This window comes from Lutjanus erythropterus, chromosome 12 (genome assembly GCF_056507025.1).
Source record: "Lutjanus erythropterus isolate fLutEry1 chromosome 12, fLutEry1.hap2, whole genome shotgun sequence".
NCBI lineage: Eukaryota > Metazoa > Chordata > Actinopteri > Lutjaniformes > Lutjanidae > Lutjanus > Lutjanus erythropterus.
Window position 1 is genome coordinate 10,469,993 of NC_139328.1, and position 25,654 is coordinate 10,495,646.

The 25,654-nt window shown below is 40.7% G+C and overlaps 1 protein-coding gene across 1 annotated transcript in view; it reads right to left on the reverse strand.

The window, feature by feature from the left end:
* The window catches only part of ptch2 (patched 2), a 34,072-nt gene extending 18,368 nt beyond the window's left edge, over nt 1-15,704 (reverse strand). Inside the window, exons 1-5 of the mRNA XM_084731499.1 lie at nt 15,129-15,704; nt 13,064-13,256; nt 1,969-2,158; nt 1,812-1,881; nt 1,623-1,714 (exon numbers count right to left, since the gene is read on the reverse strand). Of these exons, the coding sequence (XP_084587625.1) occupies nt 1,623-1,714; nt 1,812-1,881; nt 1,969-2,158; nt 13,064-13,256; nt 15,129-15,275 (692 nt within the window). The 5' untranslated portion in view covers nt 15,276-15,704. The remainder of the gene's footprint in view (nt 1-1,622; nt 1,715-1,811; nt 1,882-1,968; nt 2,159-13,063; nt 13,257-15,128) is intronic.
* Between the last annotated feature and the right edge of the window lie 9,950 nt (nt 15,705-25,654).

Consider the following 25,654-nt stretch of genomic DNA (forward strand, 5'->3'; position numbering starts at 1 on the left):
CCACACAGTGGCAGACACTTCATACATGTGACTTTTTTCACTAAAATACAGAAAAGAAAAATTAAAATGCTCCATTATTGCCAACAGTTTGTGATTTAGTGCAAGGAAACCAATTTTCTGCATTGAGACACAGTAAGAAAGAAGACAGACAGAAATAGAGGGAAATAAAAGAATCCTAAAGTATCTAAACTTTGGGTCCAATGTCCTTCCAATGGCTCATGAAGAGAGCTCCTCTCCTATTCCCACATACCAGGGTCCCTTTTTGCTGCTGCTCGCAAAGACACACTCCTTTATCAGCTAGTTTTTGCTTGAGTGAACTGGGCCTGGGCCCTTTTGTTTTTTCATAGATTGCTGCTCTTTGTTCTCCCAAGTTTTTTCTCTCCCTCTCTCTCACTCACTCTTCCCAATCTGCCTCTTTCCCTCTTCCCTTTTCTCCCTCTCTATCTCACTCTTTTTTTTTTGCATTTAAAACCAGAGCTGAAGTGAAGCGGAAGCTGACTCGGGGGACACAGGCAGGCCTCAGTGACCACCGCAAGTTCCCTTCACGGCTCCACATGAGCAAAAAAAAACATTTGATAATAAATAACAACAGATGCTGAGCACTTTGTGTGATTTACAGGAATACTTGGAAGACATGTGAATCATCAAAAGACCCCCTTCTCCCCTCTCTAGCTGCTCTGCTTTCACACAAGCCAACTGGGAGATGCTTAGGATGGGAAACTTGTGTTTGTTTCTGTGTGTGCTGGCTTGTCATGCAACATACCGCTGTCAGAAATATAAACAAATAATTTGTTTGCAAAGAAACATCTGCTATGATCTAAACTATCTTTTATAAACCGAGGACTCAATTGAAATATCACTTCTGACGACAAAAAAGCCCTCTTTCAGTGACTCAATTTCTCAAGAGAACTTTGTCCCAAAAAAAGGAGAAGGGGAAAAAAATCCGCAAATGCCCAAATACGCCCCGACTCCACTGTTAACCGTCTTGTAGCCTCTCTCTGTCTTTCTCGAGGGACTTGAGGCTTGAATACTGCCCATTTTATTTGTTGGACAACTTGGGAGCTGGGAGCCCGGGGCATTACCATGAGAATGCCGAGTGTTAGCCGTGAGCTGACAAAGCCGGCCCCCCTCCCTCCTCCGGGGCCCCTGCACTGATGGACACTCACTCGTAAACTGAAAGAATGCTTACCATTGTCTGACCCAAAGGGCTCCCCTGCCACCACCACCACCACCACCGCCGCCGCCGCCGCCTCCCCGCCCTCCGTTCTACCAACCCACCACCCAGTTGCTGCTGCAGCCATCTCTCTCTCCATCCCTGCATCTCTCCCCTCACTTTCTCTCTTTGAATTTCTGTCAGGACACCCCCTCCCTCCACCCAGTCCCTCTCTGGAGCCCTAAAAGAACTCTATTACTGACCGCCACTGTCAGTCACAGCACCCTCTGACAGACTACTGAAAGCCCAACTGTATGTCTCCATCGAGCATGTGTTAAAAGTTACGGACCTCTCCAAAAGTCCAAGTCAGATGGAAGCAATGACAGCAAAGGGAGAGCCAAGACTGTCTAAGAAATGTTTTAATATGCAAAAAAAAAATGTAAGAAGAGTCAAATATTCCAAGACTTACGGTAAATAGGCGGAGCCTCCTTGTAGCTTGGCCCCTTCCCAAAAACAGTCCAATGGGGTGATTATCATACAGGGGAATAGCTTGTCAATCATCTGGGATCAGGAAATAGAGAGGAAGCATGATTAAACATTTCCAATCAAGCGGAAAATGTACTTATAAGGCTAAAAAATAAGTTTATTGTGAACTTACCCTTTCAATCATGACATTTTCTATAATAGGGACTCCTGATTTATAGCATATTTTGTTAAGATCCCATGATCTACAAGAGAGACAACAATCATAAGCATAAACAAGCGTAACACAAGGAAATTTTCCGCATTACATGTCCATTACGTGATCCGCTTACTTTCCAAACAGTGACACCTGGACCTTGCTGGCAGACAGGGCAGCTTCCATGTGAACCAGCAAAGCCTCCTGGGTAAGAATGTTGGTGCCCTCTTCTTTGGGGGTCTGGATAAGCATCTGTGAGGTAAATACTGACTCCTCTCCCTGCTTCTCCCTGGTGTAGCGAAGCTCCGTGCTCACCCGACTGCCAGCTAGAAAACAAAGAATAAAAGATTTATGAATAAATAAATAGATAGATAGATAGATAGATAGATAGATAGATAGATAGATAGATAGATAGATAGATAGATAGATAGACATTATTCATACATTAGCACAGAAATTATTAAAAGACACGCACACATTTGGATCCTATAACAAAGTATGTTGCGTGCATATATACACTCTATGCACACACACTTACACAAGAAGAACACACACATATATCGACCAACGCCCTTGGCCCTCGCCAGTGTTGGTTTTGAAGGCACTTCACACAAGCCAGCGTCTGGCCAAGAGAAATGAGTAATACAGCTTCTCATTGGCTCCTTCTGCGAAACAGATGTGCCCTGTTAGTTAGGAGAACCAGCCTTGTGATGCCCCGAAAACCTTCTGCCACTCTTCTTGGGTTCAGCAGATACACATTGATGAAGATATTTCGATCACATGAGAAGTTATTGACCTGACCATTCTAGATTTTTGCACACTGTTTCATCCTTTGCGATAGTTTTAGATGAAAAAAGGTTGACTGTGACAGATGAGGGCCTTCAAAGAGAACAGAGGAGAAAAGAGAAGTTGGAGATACATTTAGATGAAGAAAAGTAAATAGATTCATAGATAGGGATAAATATGGATGTCAGCAGTTGTGGTGATGAACAAAAAAAGAGATAGAAAGAGGATGAAAAAGAAAAAGAGAGAGCTATGTTGTGCTGTGCGGTAGACTCCAGCCCCCTAATTACAGGAGGTTGCCCTGAAAAGAGTTTGCCAGCCGGGGGGATCTGTGCCTGTGCCAAGTGGACATGAAACATGCCGCGCTGGATCACAGAGGGCCCGTCTGCCCCTCTCGCTGTCCCACTACATGACAACCCCGGAGAGAGAAAGAGAAGAGAGGGAGGGAAGGGGAGAGAAGAGGAAAGGGGGGAGGTTTGGAAACAAGGGCTACCTCCTTCTTAATTCTAACTCTCGTCACTCTTTTACTCACTTTCCCTTCAGTCCTGCCTGCATCTATCTCATCCTCTCATACTCTACTCTCCACGGCCCCTGCCTCTGTCTTCCTCTCCGTCTTGTCTTTCTTTCTTTCACTCTTTCCCTCACGCTCTCACTGCACCTCCCCCCAGCCTGGAGCAGGCTCCTATAATTGATGGGGAGAAAAGAAAAAACAAACTATTCAGCCCTACGCCGCGAAAGTGTGAGATCAGGTTAGAAACTCTCTGGGCCTTGGAGACACAGTCCAATATTTCTAGGCTTTGCTTTCAAGGCTTTAATTACCTATGCAGGGGCTTGAGAATATAAGGTCACCTCGTTTATTTGCAGTCATGGCTGTTTTTCTAGAGCTCAGTGCATCCCAAAAAGACAAAAACCTGAAAATGGGACATGTTGGATATCCTTGGAACATCTGGGTCCGCGATTTTTTTAAAGTCTAGAAGTTTTTACAAAGCTTTTATTCAAAGGCAACCACAACAAAAACAATTATGTTCTCAAGAATTTTGGAGTGCTAGTCTGTTGACTTTATTTGACTTAAATTAAACCATTTTCACAGAATCTAACTTGGTGTAAAAACTGTGCTTAGAGGCTCAGTTTTGTTGCCATACAGTTTCTTTGCCACACAGACTCCCGACCTCATTTTTTCCTTCTTGTCTTTTCTAAGTGTTTGAGCTCAGTGCATCCCCTAAAAGACCCTCCCGCCCCCCACCAAAAATGGGATATGTTCTCGTTGGTTAGCCAAAACATTTTTCTCCAAGGTAACCTAAATGAAAATGATACTTTATAAAGAGTGTTGGTTCTTTGTGATTATTTGACTTTCATTAAACTATTTTCAAGATTCTGGCATGCTGTAAAAATGATGCTTAATTTCCTTGCCACGAAGATTTCCCATCAAAAATGGCTAGAACAAAATGGAGACCCAACGCTCCAGAATATAAGATCCCCTCATTTTATTTGCAGTCATGGATGCCTTTTTTCAAAGCTCAGAGCAACCAAAAAAATACAGAAAACCTCAAAATGGGACATGCTCTTGTGGGATATCTTTTGCACATCTGGTGCTACAAAATTTTTAAAGTCGAGAAGTTTTTATTAAGCTTTTATTCCAAGGCCACCACAACAAAAACGATCATGTTCGTGAGACTTGTGGAGTGTTGATTTTTCGGGTTTATTTGACTTTTATTAAGCCGTTTTCACAGAATCTGGCTTGGGGTAAAAAGGGTACTTAGATGTACAGTTTCCTTGCCACACCAAATTTCCAATCAAAAAAGGGCTACTACAAAATGGAACCCTTTCCGCTCGTGGACCTCTTTGACATCTGTTAAACCTTTTTTGACATTTCGTATGTTAACCTCTGCAGTGTGGGGTTTTGATCCCAACAGGAACTGGGTGGCTCGGAGAGACTCTGGCTCTGTAATTACAGGCCTCCTGAAGTAAATTATAGCTATTTGTGTCTCGTTCCTCCCATCTGGACCACCCAGGCAGCCAGTCCTCTCTCTTCTCTCCCTCTTTCTCGCCTTCTCTCCTCAACCCCTGGTCCGGCCCCAACCACCCAACTCTGAGCTCCGCGAACTCTTCAGCTCTGCTCAGTTCACGGCTCACTCCAGAAGGAGCCTTGTCCTTTCTTTTCTTATCTGTCTTTCTTTTCTATCTCCTCGTTTCTCTTCCTCTTTTTCCTTCTCTACCTCTTTCTCTTTTTCACTCTTTTTCAATCCCCCCTACCCTCTCGCTGCACTCAGCCGGCTGCTCCACACAGCCTTAAAGAGACAGTTCCCGGAAATTTTCCCACCCTGGGAAGAAAGCGCCTTTGAGTGTGGAAGTTGGGGTTTCGACACCCCAGCGGCTGGTAATTTTATTACAGTTTTCTAACATGAAATATTAGTCTGTGTTTGGCAACATGATGAAATGAAAAATGGAAAAGAAATGATCACAAATGATCACAACTCCTCCCAAATCACATCCGCAGCTCTTTCGCTGGATGTTTTTGACAAACTCGACCACCATCCTACAAATTTTAGCAAACAACTCAACTCTGTTGGGTGCAACATGTGAATTTGTTTATAAGCTTCACCACTAAAAGCACTTTCACAACAGTTACGACATTTGGGGGAAAAAAGCAAAGCAAAAGAAAAATGTCACAACAAGCACTGACATGGTTTCATGGCTGTGGGTGTGCAAATTTGTACGAGTGCGTGTGTACGTGTGTGTGTGTGGGTGTGTACACCGGTGTAAACATTGGACCCTGTCTCCACCGACCTCAGTCATTTCCTCTCCACCTGACCCAAACACCCAGAAACCCCTTACTCGGTGAAATATGTGTGGCTTTAAACATCTGGTTTGAAGGCCACATTTAAAGTGCTTCATTTCAGATTTATTCTATTCTATTCTATTCTATTCTATTCTATTCTATTCTATTCTATTCTATTCTATTCTGTCTTCGTGGCTTACAGGCCTCGTCCCAGTTCCAGGCCATGCTAGGTCAGACCAGGCCACCTTCAAAGTTCAGTGTGGTAGATTAGCTGGATTAGGGGGCCTCTGAAAGGCCCCACGCTGCTATGGAGGAAGACCCAAGACGAAGAGGGTTGAAAGTGACATGTATGCTTTTACCTGCTACGATGTGTGTGCATTTGAAGTTACCAAGTTACAGCATGACCACATGAGGAGAAACGACCAGCTGAATACTACACACAACCTCATTTTAAAAAAAAAAAGGCAGACTTAAGACAAAGAAAGATAGAAAGCTATGCCTTGGCTGCCATCTTCTATCCATCATTTACTTTTTCTCTCAACCGCTTTTTTTTTTTTTCACAATGTCCTCCAATAGAGGTCCTTTATTTCTTTTGATTTTCAGCTCATTCTCTTGGCCTGGCACCCAACATCACAAAAAAAAACCCTCTTGGTCCTTTTGTCACATGTGGACCCACCAGAATCAGGACTGTGCCCCAGCCCGGCCCTGCCCTATGGCATTCCCTAGCCAGGGCACCGCCTAAAGCGGGCTGCCCCCAGCAGATGGGCTGTTCCTCCATACAATCCTTCAGTACAGCAGCTCCAGACTGAATGCAGACCCCTTTTGTCATTCAACCCTTCAATTTCTTTCAGATGTTTCCCAACAAACAGTGGAATAAAATAAAGAGGGAACGTTTTTTTCACAACAAAAGCAAATGGACCAAAACTTTCCCAGCCTGTAAAACAATGCCAGAGTTGGCTGTGGGAGGGTGAGGCCGGGGGCAAGAAAGAGAAGCTGGCACTTTGGTATCTTACCTATAGAAATACAGTGTGCGTGTGTGTGTTTTTGTCCTCACACGCACGCCGTATCTGTTCATTAATCGTCAAAGACAGTTGTATTATTTTAGGAGGAGAAAATCCTAATTAATGTGTGAACATGAGAAAACAAAAATGATCAAGTTTCAATGTGTCTTGCTCCCATCATCAGGACAAAAACAACCACCCTGAGATCACACCTTAAAAACAGTACAAAACAGCGAAAACAACATGAAAAATCAGTTTCACTTACATTCTATTCAGATGTGCCAGTGGTGTTAGCCACCACACATAAATTTCCACCAGGGTTGGCATTTAGGCACTTTCTATTTCCATATGTATAGGCTTGCCTCTGCTAATTATGCTAATCATGGGCAGAGTTGGCCACTGTGAAAAATAGTCACATTAGACACTCCACTGACCGCTAATACTGCTTAATGTGTGGTTGAAACATACATTCATCCCCGCCTGAAAGGCAAAATTTTTCCACGTTGCTGGTCTCATTCAGACGAGAAATGAATTTATTGAGCCCAAGAACCATTTCTTTTTTCCCTCCCAAGTACCAAGAAAATGTTCAGTCTCTCCCCGCATCTCCCTCTCCCTTTACTTTTTATACTTTCATGGTGTAAAGACAGAGGCAAATGGTGCAAACTCTAAGGTGACTGGTGCCGCTTTATTTTGGCACAGACCAAAGACAAAGGTTGCTCTTCAGCTGGGAAAGAAAGGGTGCCACACTATATTGATTGAGTTTTCATTATCCTGTTTTCAGTCGCATTGCAGCCTTTCTCCGTATATGCATTCAATGTTGCAAAGACTGACAGTCCAGTGCCCTTTTGTATAACAGCTTTGGCACCAAAATAACAGTATAAAGGTAAGATTTCATGTTAAATGTGTCTGTAACATTCGACATCCAGCCCACATGATGAAAACCTACATGAAAACGACAGGTAAGAAGCAGTTTCTGTGTTTCCTGTATCATGGAAGCAAAAGCCATGTGTCTGTCATACGCACATGTATCTATAGCTGCTCAATCTGTGTTTATTTGTTGGGGGGTGGTCTCTGTTAAAGAGTGTGTGTGTGTTGGGGGGGATGCTGAAAAAGGGGATGGAATGAGGGAGACTTTGGACTGAAGGATGGCGGGAAGGAGGGGGTGAAATAAACATTTAGAAGTGACCCAGGTTGACTCTGGTCTTGTTTGTTCTCTCTACCAGTGAGGTCCTGGGCCCTGAGCGCTGGGAGTTTATTTATCTAGCTGGGGCACCACCGCGCACTATTCACCTCCAATAATGCCTCATAGAGCTCCCTTTCTCTGTCTGAACTGGGGCGCTGTGTGCGCTCCGATGAATTATAGCATTTACCTGCTGTGCCGCTCTGAGGTTTGTTTAGAGAAACTGCTCCAAACACCGAAATGCCCACGTGTGCATTCGCTCATTTGTGCAAACTCAGACTCCCGTCTCACTCTTTTAATCAATCTGTTTCTTCATCTCCTCATATCTGCAAAAGAGCTCGCCTGATTTCACTGCTAGCTGGCCAAGCTAACACTATGCATTCATGCTATGTGGACTGTGTATGGTCTCTACCTCCCCCTTTTCCTATCCTCTTTCTACATGGCCTCTTTATGGGACATGTGGTGCGCCTGCTATCCGCATAGACCCTGTCTCACTGCACTCATATTTGGACAGCTTGAGTCTGTGTACATGTCTGTCATGCCTCACCCAAACTCTGCCAAGAAGGATGAGTTTAGTTAATGTAAGAGTAAACACCAGCAACTCTTACATGGAGGCCATTTCTTTCCTCTTTTTCCCAAAACAAGCCCTTCGGGTGGGCCTTTGTGAAAAGACTTAAAACAACTATATAAAAACACATTGCAAAAAGAATAAGTAAAGAAAATAAGATTTAAGTAAAATGTGTCAAGCTTAAGTAAGAAGAAACACAGTCCAAGACATGCATGAGAAAGTCCCACACTTTTCATGTTTGTTCAAGTGAGACAGGCAAAAACACAGGCCCAAAAAAAGTGTCAGCTAGCCATAAACCTTCCGCCCTGTTCCTGTCCCAACCCCCCAATGTCTCCTCTCATCCTTCTCTTCTTCCTGCACCTCTTTTTTTTTTTTTTTTTTTTACGATCTCTCTCTTTTCTGCTTGTGGACAATACAGACTGACTCACACATCGGCCAGCTCACACCAGCTTTCACACTCTAAGGTGTTCAGGCTATATAAACATAAAACGTATAGGATAGAATAATGTATGTTTACAGTAACTTCAGTTCGTGAAAGTACAGAAATTTTGGGATTCAAGAAGTTAAGTCAGTCAACCACTAAAGCTGTAAAGATTAGTTGCTTAAGAGATTAATAGTTGGCAACTATTTTGATAATTGATTAATCGTGTCAGTTATTTTTCATTTGCTGGTTCCAGCTTCTTAAATGTAAGGACTGGCTGCTTTTATTTGTAATATATGATAGTAAATGAAGAGTCTTTGGGTTTTGGGCTGTTGGTTGGACAAAAGAAGCTACTTGAACATGTCACTTCGCTCCAAGAAATTGTGATTACCATCTTTACTCTTTTTTCATGACATTTTATAGACTACACTGTGCATCAGTTAATGAAAATAATTGTTCTTTGCGGTTAAATCACATGGTGTTTATTCACGTAGTGTCATCCCTCGGGTGTAAACATGGACCTATGTGATACATTTAAAATACAGCTTGCTGGACAAGACCTGCGGGAGTAATTTCAGGTATTTTGATGGGTGATTCTCTCAGTGACTGAGCAGTAAGCCACAAATAGTCCATAATCCCCTTGTCAGACTAAATACCCTGATACTGGAGCTTTTATTCTCACTAACACAGGTGTGAGGACTGCAGGCGTGATTAACCCTTTTACTTTCTTGTTGCATCTCCTCCTTGCAAATGCATAAGAATCTGTAAGTCCCTGAGTAAAAGCTGTCATGTTAATATGAGAACAGTATAGACTGGAAATGTCTTTGCTTGGGAACGCAGGTACTAACTTCATCAGCTTCCCTAGTCTCTGTCTCTACTCTCTCTGTAGACAGACTGCACTGCTGTGCTCTGCTTCACAGTGTTTTGGTGCTGTAGGAGGGAGGAAGCAATTAAAAAAGCCCTGGTGGCCCGACTTCACAGAGCAGGCAGACAGACAGGTAGAAATATAAACAGACATACACAAAGCACAGGCAGACAGACGGGCATGCAGTCAGGAAATTCAGGCAGGCGGACAGACGGCGAGGCGAGCTGTACACACACCAAAGGTGGCAAAGATGACAAGTGTATGTGTTTGTGTATGTGTGGGTTGTGCGGGGGTAGGCTCCAGTATGAATATATGATGGGAAGCATATGCCCCTTACACACACACACACACACACACACACACACACACACACACACACACACACACACACACAAATCACGTACAGCTTACACCCTGTTGGCAGTGTTAACACATACGGTGTCAATTCACAGCTAGTTTATTCTGAACAAATTAGGATACGAGTGTGAAAGCTTTGTTTATGCTGCAATCTGGAGGAGCTGTTTCACAAGACTACTAGTCGAATACGGCCAAAATGACTTGAAAGTATACATTAAAGATTACATTTCCTCTGAGTTAAGGTATGTTCACCTAAACAGCCCAATAAAAATGGAATCAACAAATCTTTTCTCATGAAGGTAACATAAATATATGAGTTTTATTTGCTAAAGCTAATTAAACTTATAATTTCTAGTCTTTATTTTCAGACCAAAACACACAGAATGCATAAACATGAGTTTCTTCTAACTGAAAGTTTTACACAGAGTTCTATTAACTCATTAAATTAAGTTTCTAAAGAAACATGACCAGCATTATAGCAGTCTTCCCAGCATGCACTGTTTGTGGCAAAAAGCTGGAACAACAAACAACAGGACGAGCTTAAGCTGTAAAAAATTTTTTTGCTAGAAATGAAGAACTGACTTTTCAAACTGAGTTTTATTTATTCAAGTCAATTACACTTCGATTTCTATCATTTATTTTCAGAACACTTAAGTTCTTTTAACTTGAAGTCTTTTGACTTGAAATGATGAGTTGAATTAATGTACTGAGTTCAATCAACTGAAGAAATTAAGTTTCTAAACAAACACGATCAACATATCAGCAGAATTCTAGCTGCAAGTTATTTGTGAGGAATGAAGAATGGACTCTTCAAACAGAAAATGTAAAAGGAAATGTGTTTGTAATGTTTGTCAGCATGACTGAAGAGTTTAATATTGAAAACTTACAGAAAATAGAAAATAGAAAAAATGTTTTCTCAAGTACAACAGAATTAATAACAAGTTTTACTAGAAAACTTTATTTGTTTCAAATCATTACAAAAATTACCTCAACTTGTCTTTTCAAATCCAGTCAACTTCAAATTTTAAGGCAGTAAGAACACCAACTTTAGAACAAATAGTTTTTTATTTTATTTTTGCAGTATGTAGAAAAATATTTAGAGTGCCTTAATATGAAATCAGCTGTCTTATTAGAGAGCATATCATTCCTCCCTCTTCTGGCTTATGTACAATGGTGCATGTGTGTGTGTGTGCTCTTCTGTGTTTGTGTGTGTGTGAGAGAGAGAGACAGAGGGAGAACTAACCTCTCCTTGTTACCGAACCACTTTACTCTCCATTGAGGCCCTAGCAGCTTTGTCAATGGGCTATTGGTGGAAACAAGGCAGGCAGAAACTTTAGAAACATGGCCACGGCCTCTTAAAGGCACAGCATTCCTTTTCAGGACCCCCCCTCTCCTGTTCAACTCTCTCAATCCCACAGCAAAACAACTGGCACACAAACATCTAAACATCTCCTTTAAGAGATGGATCTGCCAATTAGCTCAAGAGGTAATCCTGAAGCTTTACACTAACCAGAATGAAACCAATAGAAAAAAGGACACTGTGCAGATTCAAAGCTTTTGTAGCAAATTCGGGCTTTTGCAACCTCAAGCTACCAATTTACAGATTTTTTTTTAATTGCGCCTGATACAGGAGCTTATTTGAATTCCTGTGCAAGTGAAGCGCACAGCCTCCAAACAGTTCTCCTGACACCAGCAGCAGCGTGTGATTTCTCCAACACCTCCAGCTCCTGTGGGAGCCGCCTGTCCCCCGTCCTCTAGTGACATGGTGGGCTTAAAAACCCCATAGAGTCTGTTTATATTCACCAACTGCTGTAGCGCTTTTAGAGTGTGCAAAACAGGTGGGTAAACTTCAGCTGCATTCACTTATATTTTTTCTTCTTGTGAGGAGGAGAAGAGGGAGGGAGGGAAGGAGGGAGGGGGGGTTTTAGGGAGGTGGTGCCTGCTTGCCTGCCTGCCTGCTTGCCTCTTGTTGAATGGAATCCAAGAATAGTTAGGGACCACACAGGGAGCCGAGGGGGGGAGGGGTCAGAGCCCTCAAAGATGGCTAACCATTCACACAGTCCATCTGCTGCGGGGATCAGCCCCGGCACTGAAAGCCTGGGGGTTTAAAAGGAATTTGGCCAGTGTGAAAAACCAAATAAAGCTGCCTCTACTGCTGAAAATGTACAGATAGACAAAATCTAAAAAAGTCCAGAATAAAGGAAAAAGAGGAGGGGGGAAAAAAATCAGTGTAAACACAGTCATGCTTCTAGGACAAGATAGTGACAGAAGAAGTAGAGATAGTATTGTAATGCAGTCAGGTCAGATGTGTTTGTGTTTCTCAGGTAAACTGTAACTCATTAAGACGTGCACAGACATGAGCGAACAACACTGAGCTTGCAGAATACAACATACAGGATATTCCCATCCACAACACACGGGAAACAAACTACTGACACTCTACCTGCAAGCTACTTAAAAACTTCTCCAACAAGATCTTTTTCAAGGCTGCAATACTGATATGAAATACTAAGGTTAACACAGGTGATACTGACTAAGATCAGAGGTATTACTACAATAAATCAAACACCTCTGTTTATTTGAGGACAGCACCTTTGACTTCAGGAAACATGGATCAACATTTCTTCACCATTTTCTTACATTTTATAGATTAATCAAGAAAATAATCAGCAGATTAATCGACAGTGACAACAGTTGCACTAGTTGCAGCCCAGTATGGCAGCTGTGAAGAAGGTCTGTCCCTTGCTGCTGCCTCAGTCAGGATATCAGCCTGACAAGCAAGCAGTCAGTCACTGAACACCTAGTGCCCTCCCATGGCACTGAGATGACACTAACATGGCCACCCTGCATCTTCCCACCAGCCACTATTGTCATTCAAACTCCAGTATGGAAAAAAAAAAACAAGCTCATCAAAACTGTACAAATGTCTCTCTGCTGACGTTTTTCACAGAAGCCATTTTGACATGAAATAGTCAGATAAAAACAGGTGTTATCAGTGGAACTGACTAAGGTTCCATTTAATTCAGGTCAAACAGAATTAGGGTGCTGCTATTGTGCATGCTGGCTCACTGGACAGCCTCCGAAACACTATATGGAACAGGACCTTAATTAGTATTATTGGTAACACATGTGTTTACTCTACTGTATCAATATGGCTGCTGGGAAAAAGGTGCATTCTGAGCAAAAAGCCAGTAAATCCAGACCGAACTCTCAGGATGAAGGCGCACCTGGCGGCTACGTGACGTTGCATTCGTGTGAGAAAGAAGACTCGACTCACCTTCCACCCATAGCTGTTCGATGTCCGTTTCGATGGCTGCGACCCGGAGTCCCACAGACAGAGCCCCGAATACTAAGAGCCCAATAAAGAGGACCTTCCCACAGTGCCTCTGGATGTGGCAGCCCAGAGAGAACAGGAGGGCCTGGAACCTCGCCCGGATCCACAGAGGAGCTTTCTGACCTACCGCCTTCCCCTGGATGGGTTCGAAGCAGGAGGGAGGGCGAGAAAAGGACAATGTAATTATTATTATCATTACTATGTTACCACACATAAATGGCACACGGTTTTGCAACCCTCTGCAGTGGCAGGCTTCGTAGCTCGTGTCTCTATTTGTGTCTCAAGTGTGAAGAATTTAGACCAAAGCTAAAGAAACTGGATGGAACGTGCATCTGTATTCAGAGAGACGTGTCTTCCTGTGAAGTTTAAGCTTTATAAGACATGATGACAACTCAAGGTGCTAACAAGCTAACCACAGATTTGATGCCAACCCCTGAAAGTTTCCTGCTAAAACCTCATGTCTACAGCCCAAGCTCAGGATCTGCCACGTTTGGGATGATTTAATCTGCATGGTTGTGGCAATAATTTGCACTAATGTTAAGCTTTTGGAGAACACTACTTCCAAGTGGTTCAAAGTTACAGAATCCAGAGAGACAGCAGTGAAAAAAGAGCTTAAAAACACAACTTCCATCCCTACATAGCGAGCTCATGACTTAATTTATAGTAATAGTGAAAATTCAGATTATAGTGGCAGTGGTTTTCAAACTTGGGTCCAGGGGCCAACAGGGGTCCTTAAGAAGGTTGTATGGGGTCCCCAGCAAAATGTAAAGACAGAACATTTTAACTTTTATCACATTTTTTGGATGCTGCAACAACGAAGGAAGAAATTGCACTGGCCAACTTAATTGATTTGAATTTATCATGAACCTGGCCTGATCATTAATTGACAATGAAGACTTAATTATCTTCAAACCTAAAAATAGAAAAATATGCAGAGGGGATTCCTTAAGAAAGAATCCTCTTAAAATTGGAGGAAAAACAACAATACTGTGTTATCAAATTGTCACTCCATATTAGACATTTTATTTGAACCTGGTCTTTAAGTTATCACCTGCTGCTGGACAGGATATTTGAAGTTAACTGTTTTTCCAACAGTTTGGGAAAGTAGAAGCCATGTTCAATCACTTTTAACTGATCAGTACTAACAGGCTGTGCTGCTGACAAACACAGTTTCAGCTGACATCCATCTATTTCCCTGCATTATATAGTTCCTCTGATTTTTAGCATAACTGTGAAAATCACAACTTTCAGGGAGAGCCATTCAGTCCCTGTGCTACAAATGTCACTGCTGCCTGCAGAAGACATTGCTCTGGTGTTGTGGTTTCTCTCAGCAGTGCTGAAACACGTCCAAGCATCCGGGCGGTCCAAAGATGCTTTGTCAGATCAAACTCAATCAGTGAATTCCTTTACAGGACCCACCACATTTCCAAACACACCCCGGGCCAGTGCGCTCTCCGCTGCCTGCACAAAGCCAAAAAACACGCACAACAACACGGATACACGGGAGATATGGGAACAAACTAACCCTCGCTCGCTCACTCCCGGTGGCTTTAACAACAACAAGAAAAAAAATGAATGAAGAGTCTTGTGTCCATTCAAACGAACAGCAAAGTTAACATGCTGACAAATATGAAACCCCTGGTTGGGTTGTTATCACTTATTCCAGGGGGTAAACCCGGATTTCTATGGGGTTTTGTCCTGGTAAACATAAAGTGTGCAGCTTCTGTTGTGTATATCAACCTCTAATGACAATTTCTTTACTCTTTTCTCTATAAACACTGGAACTGAACTGCTCCTGGTTTCGCTGTCGGAGCTCCGGTGGTCTCCGGACCCCAGTTTGGGAGCTCCTTCCTCAGCCTACCCTACATTCCCACATGCGCCCTCAACTCTCGATTAGATAACTGCTAAATAAAAAAACTGCCTTTGAGGACCTTTCATTCACATTTTGCCGACTGAATGAAAGCAGCCTGCGTAGTAAATCCCCACTATAGTGCGAGCGTTGTATCACCTTTGAGATCTGTTTAAGTGCGAAAGCAGCGTGGCAGTAGCTGGGTCTCCGGAGTAGGTCTGAGTTCGCAGGCGGCTGGGAGCGCGTATAACTCGGGGGTAAATCTCCATAGACGCCGGCCCCTGGGACCCCGCGATCCGAGGCCATAGTCCAAAGAGGGTGAACGGGGAAGAAGCGACAGAGAATCGGTGCGAGTTCAAAAAAAGAAGCGACAATAATCCAACATAGAAGAGGAGCGCATCCAGCAGCGCCGGCGACAAGTTATAGGAACGGTTTCTAGTCTTCCCTGGAGCCAAACAAGTCTCGAAACTCCATCCCAACATTATGCGCCGAAATCCGTATAGATCCTTCAGTCTTCATTCGTCCTGATAGTTCATGAAACGACGTCTCAGACAGGAGTAGTAGTAGTTGTAGTAGTAGTAGTAGTAGTAGTAGTAGTAGTAGTAGTAGTAGTAGTCTGAGCCGTCCGTGTCAAGTCTAACTCCGATCCCGTAGCGGTAACATTTGGAGAAGTTCGCCTCTCGGCAAATCCTGAAAAGGGAGGTTTGATGGAAAAGTGCTCCGGCTCCCATTGGCCAAGGAAGAGGCAAATTACTTTGCAAACATCGCCTATTATTAGCTGCTAAGCAACAGCTCACCAAAGTGGAGAGAGAGGGGGACCACCCAGGCTGCTGCTGCCTGGGCTGGAGGGGAGGGGAGGAGGAGGGAGGGAGGGAGGGAGGAGGGGAGGAGGAGGAGGAGGGAGGGAGAGAGGAACTCTTTCAATAAACTCTGCACAGCCGCACACACACACACACACACACGCACGCACGCACGCACGCACGCTCACGCACACAGCTTGCTGCCTGCCCGCCTCACTTGCTCTCTCTGAACATTATTCCCAGTGGCCTGGCCCCTCCAGTTTGTAAGAAGCAATCGCACATGCCATCTATTGATATCACAGCGGCATGCACGCACGCACACAAGATTTTTTTTTTCTGATTCATCAGCCAATCAGTGACAGAAAAAAAGTTAATTCAGCCGGGGATGATTGCAACTTTTTTTAAAATCTCCATTACTCACATTACTTATAATACACGCTATAAAAAAATTAAAAGTTGGTACAAGTCATCATTTAAAGGCACTTGTCTTCACTAAATTTTGAATTTTGAACTCAAACTCTTAAGTTTTGAAATAAACTAAAAAAACTTTTTTGTTGGGATGATTAAGATAATTAGGTGTTGGAAGGTGGGTCTTTAAGATCATAAATAAGGAAAAGAAAAAACCAAAAACTTGGCAATACAATACAAAAAGAGTGATGATACTAGAGAACAGGGTACACAACATGCATTGTACACTGTAATCTGAAGTTTTTAAGTGTAAAAAGTTAAGTGTAGAACAGTGCAAACAGTGCAATACAATATGCATAAATAAAATAGAGAGACTGTGCAAAAATATAAAAAACAGAACAGCCTAAGTTGACAAATTGTCATTATAAAATGTAAAATATGTTTTAAAAATTGTGGCTATGAAATTAGATGAATTTAAAAAACAGTGCAAAAACAGTGAAAATATGTATGAAATTAGGTGTCCACATATATACAGAAATTGGTGATATACTAACCAACATACTATTTTTCCTCTTAGAAAAATACAGAACTTGAGTCTTTGAGTTTTAGCAAATAAAAAGTAAAAAAAATTGTTGAGCAAATTTACTACAGTGAAAGTGAATAACGGTTAATATTTTAATATTTTCAATTGCAACCATGTAATATTCAAGCATCCAAGTAATGACAAATTCACAGCTCAGCGTGAACAATTATTGAAATACAGAATTGGGAGGGTGGTTTCTAAAACTCAAAGACTGAAGTTTACCTAAAGAAAGTAAACTATCTCAACAAAACATTATAGATCACCAAAACTTGTTTTAGTTTATTTTAAAACATAAGAGTTTGAGTTTGTCCTAAAACTCAAAAATTTAATGGAGCCAGTTGCCATGAAAAAAGTTTCCTCAGTGGATTGTGTCAGTGGTGCACAGAGCGAGTCTTGTGTTCTGCGAGGTAAAATGATTAACTTTGCATATAGAGTTTGGTTTGGAAAGAACAATATTTGGAAAACAGCAGTTTCCCAGAGAAAAAGGCTGTCTGATAATAAGGGAAAACACTGAAAATATTCTAAATATAGCATACATTTAAATTGATATTGATTCTTTTTAGCTTTTAAGTGGCTAAAACTTGGGGGCATGCTGACTGATATATACTGACTATGGATAACCTCGTACAACCTCACTTCAAATAATTTGAATTATCCCTTTAAGATATTTTCTTGTATGTGGTTTGAATTCTTTTTGCCATCATATGAACTGAAAGCAAAACTCTATTCCTCTTTTTACAGAAGACTAGACAGATTTTTGGGTCACGTGACTTGCAGCCATGATATCATCTCATATGCAAGCTAGCAGTTTGTTCATGTAAATTTTTAACCAGTAGCCAATAAATAAAATTCATATACATTTAATCAAATCAGCTAAACTTTAGACAACAGAATAAAAATATCGTAAATGATCCTGCGCATTTTCTGCAAACAGAGAGAAAATCCTACTGAGCATGTGTAGAGTTAAGTGCTATCAGTCTAGATTGTTTCTGTTTGCCCCCTGTTACAATTGCCCCAGATCTCCCCTGAGCATGTGACTCTTTTGTTGTAGGGGAGAATTACAGATCTTTCGACACTTTTCATGTCACTTCAGGACATCTGAGGTTTTGGAGCCTCACATTTGTTACAGAACAGCCTAAAAAGACATTTTTACCCTCTCAAGTCTTTGCTGTGAGTGCAGTTTGTTATAAGCAGCTGTGAGAAGATATGTGTGTTTTTAGCACTAACAGCTGTAACCTCAACTCTCGTGGCCAAACGCTTCTAAAAGTAGCTTGATAGGCTTTCGAAAAATATGACCTCTCATCCCTGTAAAATTACCCTTAAAAAAGATCGTAGGAATAATTCCACATGTGCATCGTTTTCATCAACACCTCGGAGCCGCCTGGTTCAGTGTGACACTCTTATCTCTGTCTGTGGAGGCTTTTGGAAAGTTTCCATGTTTTGCCATGCATGATTTCATGAGTTCAGAAAGCAGTTCACCTAAGAACGGCGTCTGAGAAAGAAAGGCAGAAAGAAAGACAGATAGATAGAAAGAAAGAAAGATTGTTTAATGTGGTGGTTTTCTAACATAAGCCCCCATTGGCCCCACTCATGACAGTATGGGGGTGAAGAACAAACACTTTACCAGATTACACAGTCGTTCTCTGCCCAAACGCCAACCTGAGCTGCCGTGTAGGACATTTGTCAGGTGGCTGGTGTTAATTTGAGGCCCTCTGGGTGACTGTAAAACAATCTGAAGCTGAAGTAAAGCAATTTGAATATAGGTGTCGGTGTTATAAGCTCATTCTGTTTGTGACAGCAGGTTCAACTGCTGCTGAGCCGTTAATGTCCATCATCACTGTTTACATGACACAGAGACAAAAGTCTGTGGACGTGTGGTGATGTTTCTATCATCGGGGCTGGGGGGTCAGCATCATGGGGCAGTATGATGAAGTGCATCATCATTATTAGGTCCTGTTGACTTATCTTGTCTTACTGTTGCAGCACAAAAGTATGGAAGCCCATTTCCACCAGTGTGATGAAAAAAAGCAGATCCTGTAAATCATAATGAGCAACTTTTGAAAAATAATGAGTTAGTATCACAAAATAATAATTTAGTATCTCAAAATAATGAGACATTTTCTCAAAATAATGTTAGTTTCTCAAAATAATTAAAAACTTTCTAAAAAAAAAATGTTAGTATTTCAAAATAATGAGTTATTGTCTCAGAATAATTTCTCAATATGACTTGGCTTCCATACAAAAGAAAGATTACTGAGTAACAATAATTATTTGAGTGATGGTAACAAATGATAATGATTAAATATTATTTGTAAATGCTATAAAGTTGTCACACACCGACAAAGTCGGCTCCCTGACGCAGTTGTCTTTCAATTTATACCCAGTGTGTAAGATGCTTTTAAATAATATTCAGATATAGATCTCCAACTTATTTTCATTCATCTCTCAGTTATTTTTCTGAGTAATCGATTACCCGTTTACTCTATAAAAGAGAGTGAAACACGCCCATCAAAAGTTCAGTGTGATGTCTTCGGTTTTTCTCACCGTCTTTCTTGTATGCCCTATTTAAACTATCACATATCAACTACCAATCATTATTATTACCAATATCTTTACGTTATGATTTCATATAAACATGATGAGGTAGACAGTGCATGGTGGATGCTACTTACACAGTGATGCATCAGTATTAATAATCTATCGACATAATGTATGTGGGGTCATCTGATGCATGAAGCACATTTTGCTGATAATACTTGAATGCAGTGCTTTTACTCATAATATTTTTTTCTTATTGTTGTTTTGGTACTTTTATTTAAGTGAGAGATCTGAATGCTTCTTACACCCCTGACCATAACCATTATGTTATAAATATTTGACCTGTATATGGAGTTTTTTAAATCTACATATATTGTTGGTTACTGATGCTTCTTATATGTATTTATGCCACAAGTTTTTCACATTCTTCTGGACAAAACAGTCTCGTCTCTTCATCTTGGTTTATTTGGCTTCATTGTCCTAGTCTCTAGCTGTTTTGACTGTGATCCTAAATCTGTAAATACAGTACAGTGATGGAAAACTGGAGTCAAATTCCAAAGCCGATTCTGATTCTGATAAACACTGATAAAGCGCGGCTCTAAATTGTTTTCTTTGCATTTGCTTCAAAAGTATGTTTTGAAGGTCACCAGTCTTGCCCCTCGTGGCGGCTAAATATTTAAAACTTTCACACAAGTTTGGCTAATAGATAAATCAAAAAAGCACCCTCGGTGTCTAATACATGTGTAACTCTCCTCTTTGAATCTTTGTTTCAGATCTTTGTTTCAGAAAAGCAATAAAGATTCAGTTGAAGATGCAGTTTTGAAGCTTTAAATATCTAAAAGAGATAAAACTGAAGCAATCTGCTCAGATATCTTAGTATATCTTGATAAAACATGACATATTTACTTTTGAAATGTAGGATCAAAGACACTATCGTTAACTTCCCATCCGCAGTTAAATGATACACCGTCATGTACTTTTCTCATCCATCTGTCCAAATGGCGGCGACCACACGCTCACATTTCTATGGTGGCACCGGCCGACCTGTTTTTCCGCTGTACTGGAACCTCCGTAGAGTTTGGCTGGACTGGGTTGGGTCAGGTTGAGTGGTCGAGGGAAACAGGCAGCTGGAAATGGGAGCTAATGTGGAATGTGAGGAATTGGGTTGTGTGGTAGGGGGCCCCTTCAAGCCTAACAAACTCAGGGAGGTCCGAGGCCTGGTCTGGAGGCCTTGGATAAATAAACCATCTGAGATGACCATGCGCTGTGCAGATATCTGCCATCACACCGCCCCGGCCTCCAAACACAAACCGCCCAAGCCCTCTCTGTGTCCCACATGGTCCCCCTCCCTCCATCCTCTCTTTCTCCTCTCCTTCCTTCCATTTTATCTCCTCTGCTCCTCCTTTTATTCCTCATTTTCTTCTTAACACCTTCATCTTTCACCTCTGTTTCATCTGCTACTCTACTCCTGCTCGTTCTCCTTCCCTCGCCCTCCCTCCCCCAATCTCCATTCCTCCATTTCATGTCTCCCCAGTGACTCCATCCATCCATCCGTTCATCCATGCATGCATGGCTGGCTGTCCGTCCAGGGTTCTGTCTGTGCTATAGGCAGAACTACGGAACCGCTCTGGCACTCAGCCGTCGCACAACAGTCGAGACGCCCAGGGTTCAGGCCCCGAGAGTGTTTATTTATCGAGGAGAGAGGCTGTGGGACTGCTCATGACTGCATTTCTCCTTTTTCTCTCGTAAGAAATAGTAAAGCTGCAGGAGAGAGTAGAATAAAAGAGAAATAATATGTACATATAATGTTTTTTGTAATGGTTGTCATCATTTAAGTAATTAAGCAATGAAGTACAAATACTTTGTTACTGTATTCAAGTAGAGTTTTCAAGTGCTTTACTTGAGTATTTATTTTTCTAACAACTTTTTACTGTTATTCCTTACATTTTAACACAAACATTTGGCTCATTACTTTAGTTTTAATATATTTGAGGAGAATTATTGATCATTTTTATTTTGCATCATTGCACACCACCTTCCCAACATCAAGATCAACTTCAGTCTATATGGATGGAACACGAAATACAATTCCCTGATGTACCTATCAGTGTACTTCACACACAACAGACACAACAAGTGGAACAAACTTACATAAAAGACATAACAAGAAAGACCAGACAAGAGGGAGACGCGACCGTAAAGAAAAGGCGAGGTCCAGTTAGCTTTGCTCAGAAACAGCCAGAAGAAATGTCCTTCAGAGGAAGTATCCGTACTTCTGGAGTACTTCTACCACATCTGCATAAAATACATGTTGGGTTATGCAATTCCAAACAACAGTGCTGCTTATCTGGAGAATGTCGAAGAGGTTACACACGGAGAAGGAAGAAAAAACTGACAAAAGTTTAGACTGTAGGCAACCAAAAACCAAAAACATGGTGTAAAGATGATAATCTTGAGTAAGAATAAAGGTGCAGACACAACAAATCTGTCGACGTATGTCAAGTCAATGGATCCAATTCATTTTCCATGAAGAGGAGTAGATCTGGCTGTGCAGTGCATGATGGGTATGGCGTGGTGAGCTGATGTACCATTTGCTCTCTACTAGCTCTCTACTTTATGTACATTAGGTCCCTCTAACACAACATAGCGGACTCATGACGGTCCGATCAAACTGTCAAACTAGGCAGTGCTGATCAGATATGAGGCAAGATTATGTCACTGCATTGCCTGTTTCTCACCTAAAATGTTTTCAGAAACATATTTTGGTGACTGTTTTCCTGAAAAGTGAGAAAGTTTGTGACCAAGATTTGACCAAAAATCAAACACCACCCACTGGCTGGAGTGTGGGGTGTTCGGCTGCTTCGAGATCTGTCATCGCCAGATTTGGTGTGTCTGCAGGGTATGATATGCAATATTATCCTTAAAAAAATAACGTATAGACCCACTAAAAGAGTGTGGTGGTGGCTGTATCTGCAGAGACCCTGCTTTCTGCCTGTATTTCCTTATTTTCACATTATTTTGCTGTACTCAACATGCTACACCAACCCAAAACATCAGTACTTGACATCCTGGTAGTGAGACTCAACAATCTGGTGTGTTTACGAACAGCTCAAACAAATCCTAATGATTCTTTTCTGTTGAAACGCGGTATAGCACTGCTTTTCAAACTGAGGTGCAGGGACTAACAAGAGTCCTTGAGTGGGTTGTAGAGGTTCACCATCAAAAGGACAAATATGATTTTTTTTTACTTGTATTACATTTGTTGGAAGTTGGAACAGCAAGGGGAAGAAATTAGGTTGACCATAATTTATAGTGATACTAGTTTGACCGTTGTTTGACTAACTACAGACTTGATGCCAGCCTGAACTTGCTGTCAGATTCCTGCTTCAGTCTCATGTCTATCACCTGTAGTCAGCGGGATCTCCCACATTTGAGATAATTTAATCTGCCCAAATTTGTGCTAATATTAAACATTTGGAAAAAAAAATAGTTTCACAATTGGTTTAAAGTTACAAAGTCCAGAGAAGCAGAGAAAAAGTGGCTTAAAACACAACTTTTATCCTTGTAAAACAAGCCCATAACTTGATTAAAGATATAATGGTAATCGTGAAAATTCAGACTATAGATGCTGTGTTTTTCAAACTGGGGCTCGGGGTCCTTGAAGTGGTTGTAAGGGAGCATTTTAACATTTATCACATGTTTCGGAAGTTGGAACGATAGGGAAAGAACTAAGGTCGGTCAGTTTCATGGACTGTAATTTATAGTGATCTTAGTTTGCTCATTAATTGACTTTGAAGATTTAACTATCTTCAACCCCAAAAAATGACTCAGAGGGGATTCTTTATGACAAAATCCTCTGAAATTGGCTAATTGAGGGGGTCCTGGTAATGAAAATGTTTGAACCACTGTGTTATAGCATCTAAATGACAAAGAGACTGAAAGCTGTGCCTCAACAAACAATAAGGTGTTACATAAATGATTTTTGAAGCAGGTCTGGAATAAAGATAAAGACCAAATTCAAACGACACAATCACCGAGCAGTCTGAAGCTGATTGAGGTGGTATGATGAGGATAATTTTTTCACCCTCTCATTACACCCTGTGTGTACTTATCTATGTGTGAGGGCAATTTACAATCACTCCATTATGCAAACCACTTTAAAGCATAAAACATCACACTGAGCTCTTAAAAAAGCCTGAGACTTAACAAAAATTCCCTGTAATAAAAAAAGGGAAGAAATCACAAACACATTTCGGGTCAAGTCTAATTCAAATGAACAAATCATTTTCACGATAGTCAAACAGAATATTTGGCGGTGGGCCGGCTGATTAGACAAATAAAGTTTTTCTAAACACAAAGTGTTATGTGATTTAATGGTGGGAGAAAATAAATACCAAGTGAACCAAAACCTTTGTACTTTTTCAGCCATAAAACATTTTCAGTTTGGGCGCTTGCTTTAAAGTTCACAGAGTGATCTTGGATATTAGTGGGAAAACCCGTGAGATGTTTTTTAACTTTTACTACTCTATAATTACATGTTTCTCCTCAGATATCAGTGAAAACACACAAAAAAAGTTGCCTGGTAGCAGAGAGACACTTTAAGTGCACTGAGCACCTCTGTCAGTCTCGGAGTCGGAGCAGAGTTGAAGCTGCCACCCACAGTCTCACACAAGATTAATTATGATAATGCATTTCTTTAGCCCTTTGTCATCGTAATGAATGGTTGCCTTTCTGGGGGAAAAACACACAAAACACAGAGAGAGACAGAGAAACACACTTTTCTTTAAGTCTTTGTTTGTGCGGTTGTAACAGAGGTATTGTCAGACGCAGCTAGCAGGTGGTAATGCAAACTCAGACCTGGAGCTTCTTTAAAAGAAAGCAGAGAGCCTCACAACCCTATGTGTGTGTGTGTGTGTGTGTGTGTGTGTGTGTGTGTGTGTGTGTGTGTGTGTGTGTGCATATGTAAGTATATGTGAGCAAACATAGCTGCAGCAGTATAGCTTTAAAAAAGAGATTCACACCATTGTGATGTGTTACAAATTATGAAGAAAGCTCCTATGCAAACACTGTGAGACAACATACAGCTGTCTTCTTAAACACAGATATTATTCATTTTTGAAAATCTGTAGGAGGAAAGTCAGAAAATAAACCTTTTTTAAAATCATACAGGAACTTTCTTTAACCAGTTTATTATCTGTCCTGTTGCTTTGCTTCATATTTAATTATATATTTTGTTTTATTCTTAAATGTAGTTTAAAAATATTGGACTGACATATTGTATACTATATTAACCATTTCATTCACTTTGTGTGCCTCGAACATATGTAGCATCAAACATAAATTTTTATACACAGAATTCATAAATTCTTGAAAAACTGGAGCAGGAAAGAACGAATAGAAGTTTTTTATATATCATACAGGAACTTTCTTCAACTGTTTTTAATTTCTTTTACATCTACATTCACAAAGTCTTTTAGGAATCATTAAATTTTAAACATTTCCTCTCTTTCTTGAAGCTAATTACAAGCAATGATGTGAAATTTAACAGAACAAAGTAAAGCAGGAGGAAACTAAGGCTGCAACTAATGATTATTTTTATTATCGCTCTGTGAAATATTTTTTCCATTATTCGATTGGTCCATAAAATGGTGAAAAACGTTCACATCTGAGATTCTGAAATCAGAGAATTTTGACATTTTTTCCTAAAAAAAATCTTCAGCCAGTTAATCAGTACTCAAAATAGTTGGCAGTAAATTTTATAGTTGACGGTCTTTGCAGATCTAACATTTATAATATCTAAAATGATACAATTCAGGACTAAATTTCATCACAAATTTAAACGTTTGCTACATCTATTTAAGTTGCACTATAACAAAAAAAAGTTCAGAAAACTCATTTTCAAGGCACCTGGCTTCACTAAAAGTTTGAACTCAAAGTCAAACTCTTAAGTTTTGAAATAAACAAAAAAAAAAAAAATCATCAACATATTTTTTTTATTGAGGTAATTTACTTTTCTTCTTTAGACAAACTTGAATCTTTGAAGTTGTGTATTTCAGAAGTTGCTCACAGTGAGCTGTGAACCTGATTTGCCATTATTTGAGTGCTTGAAAATTAAATGGTTGCAGTTGAAAATATAAAATTATTAACCATTATTTGCTTTTGAAATACAAAATTGTTTTGTTTCTAAAGCTCATAGATTCAGGATTTCCAAAGAAGAAAAGTAAATCATCTCACTCAAAGTACTCAAAGTACTTTAGGCCATTAGTATTTTTTAAATTTAGTTTATTTAATATTTATTATGTTAAGAGATTGAGTTTGATTCAATACTCCAATATCCCAAAAGTTCCCTTGAAATT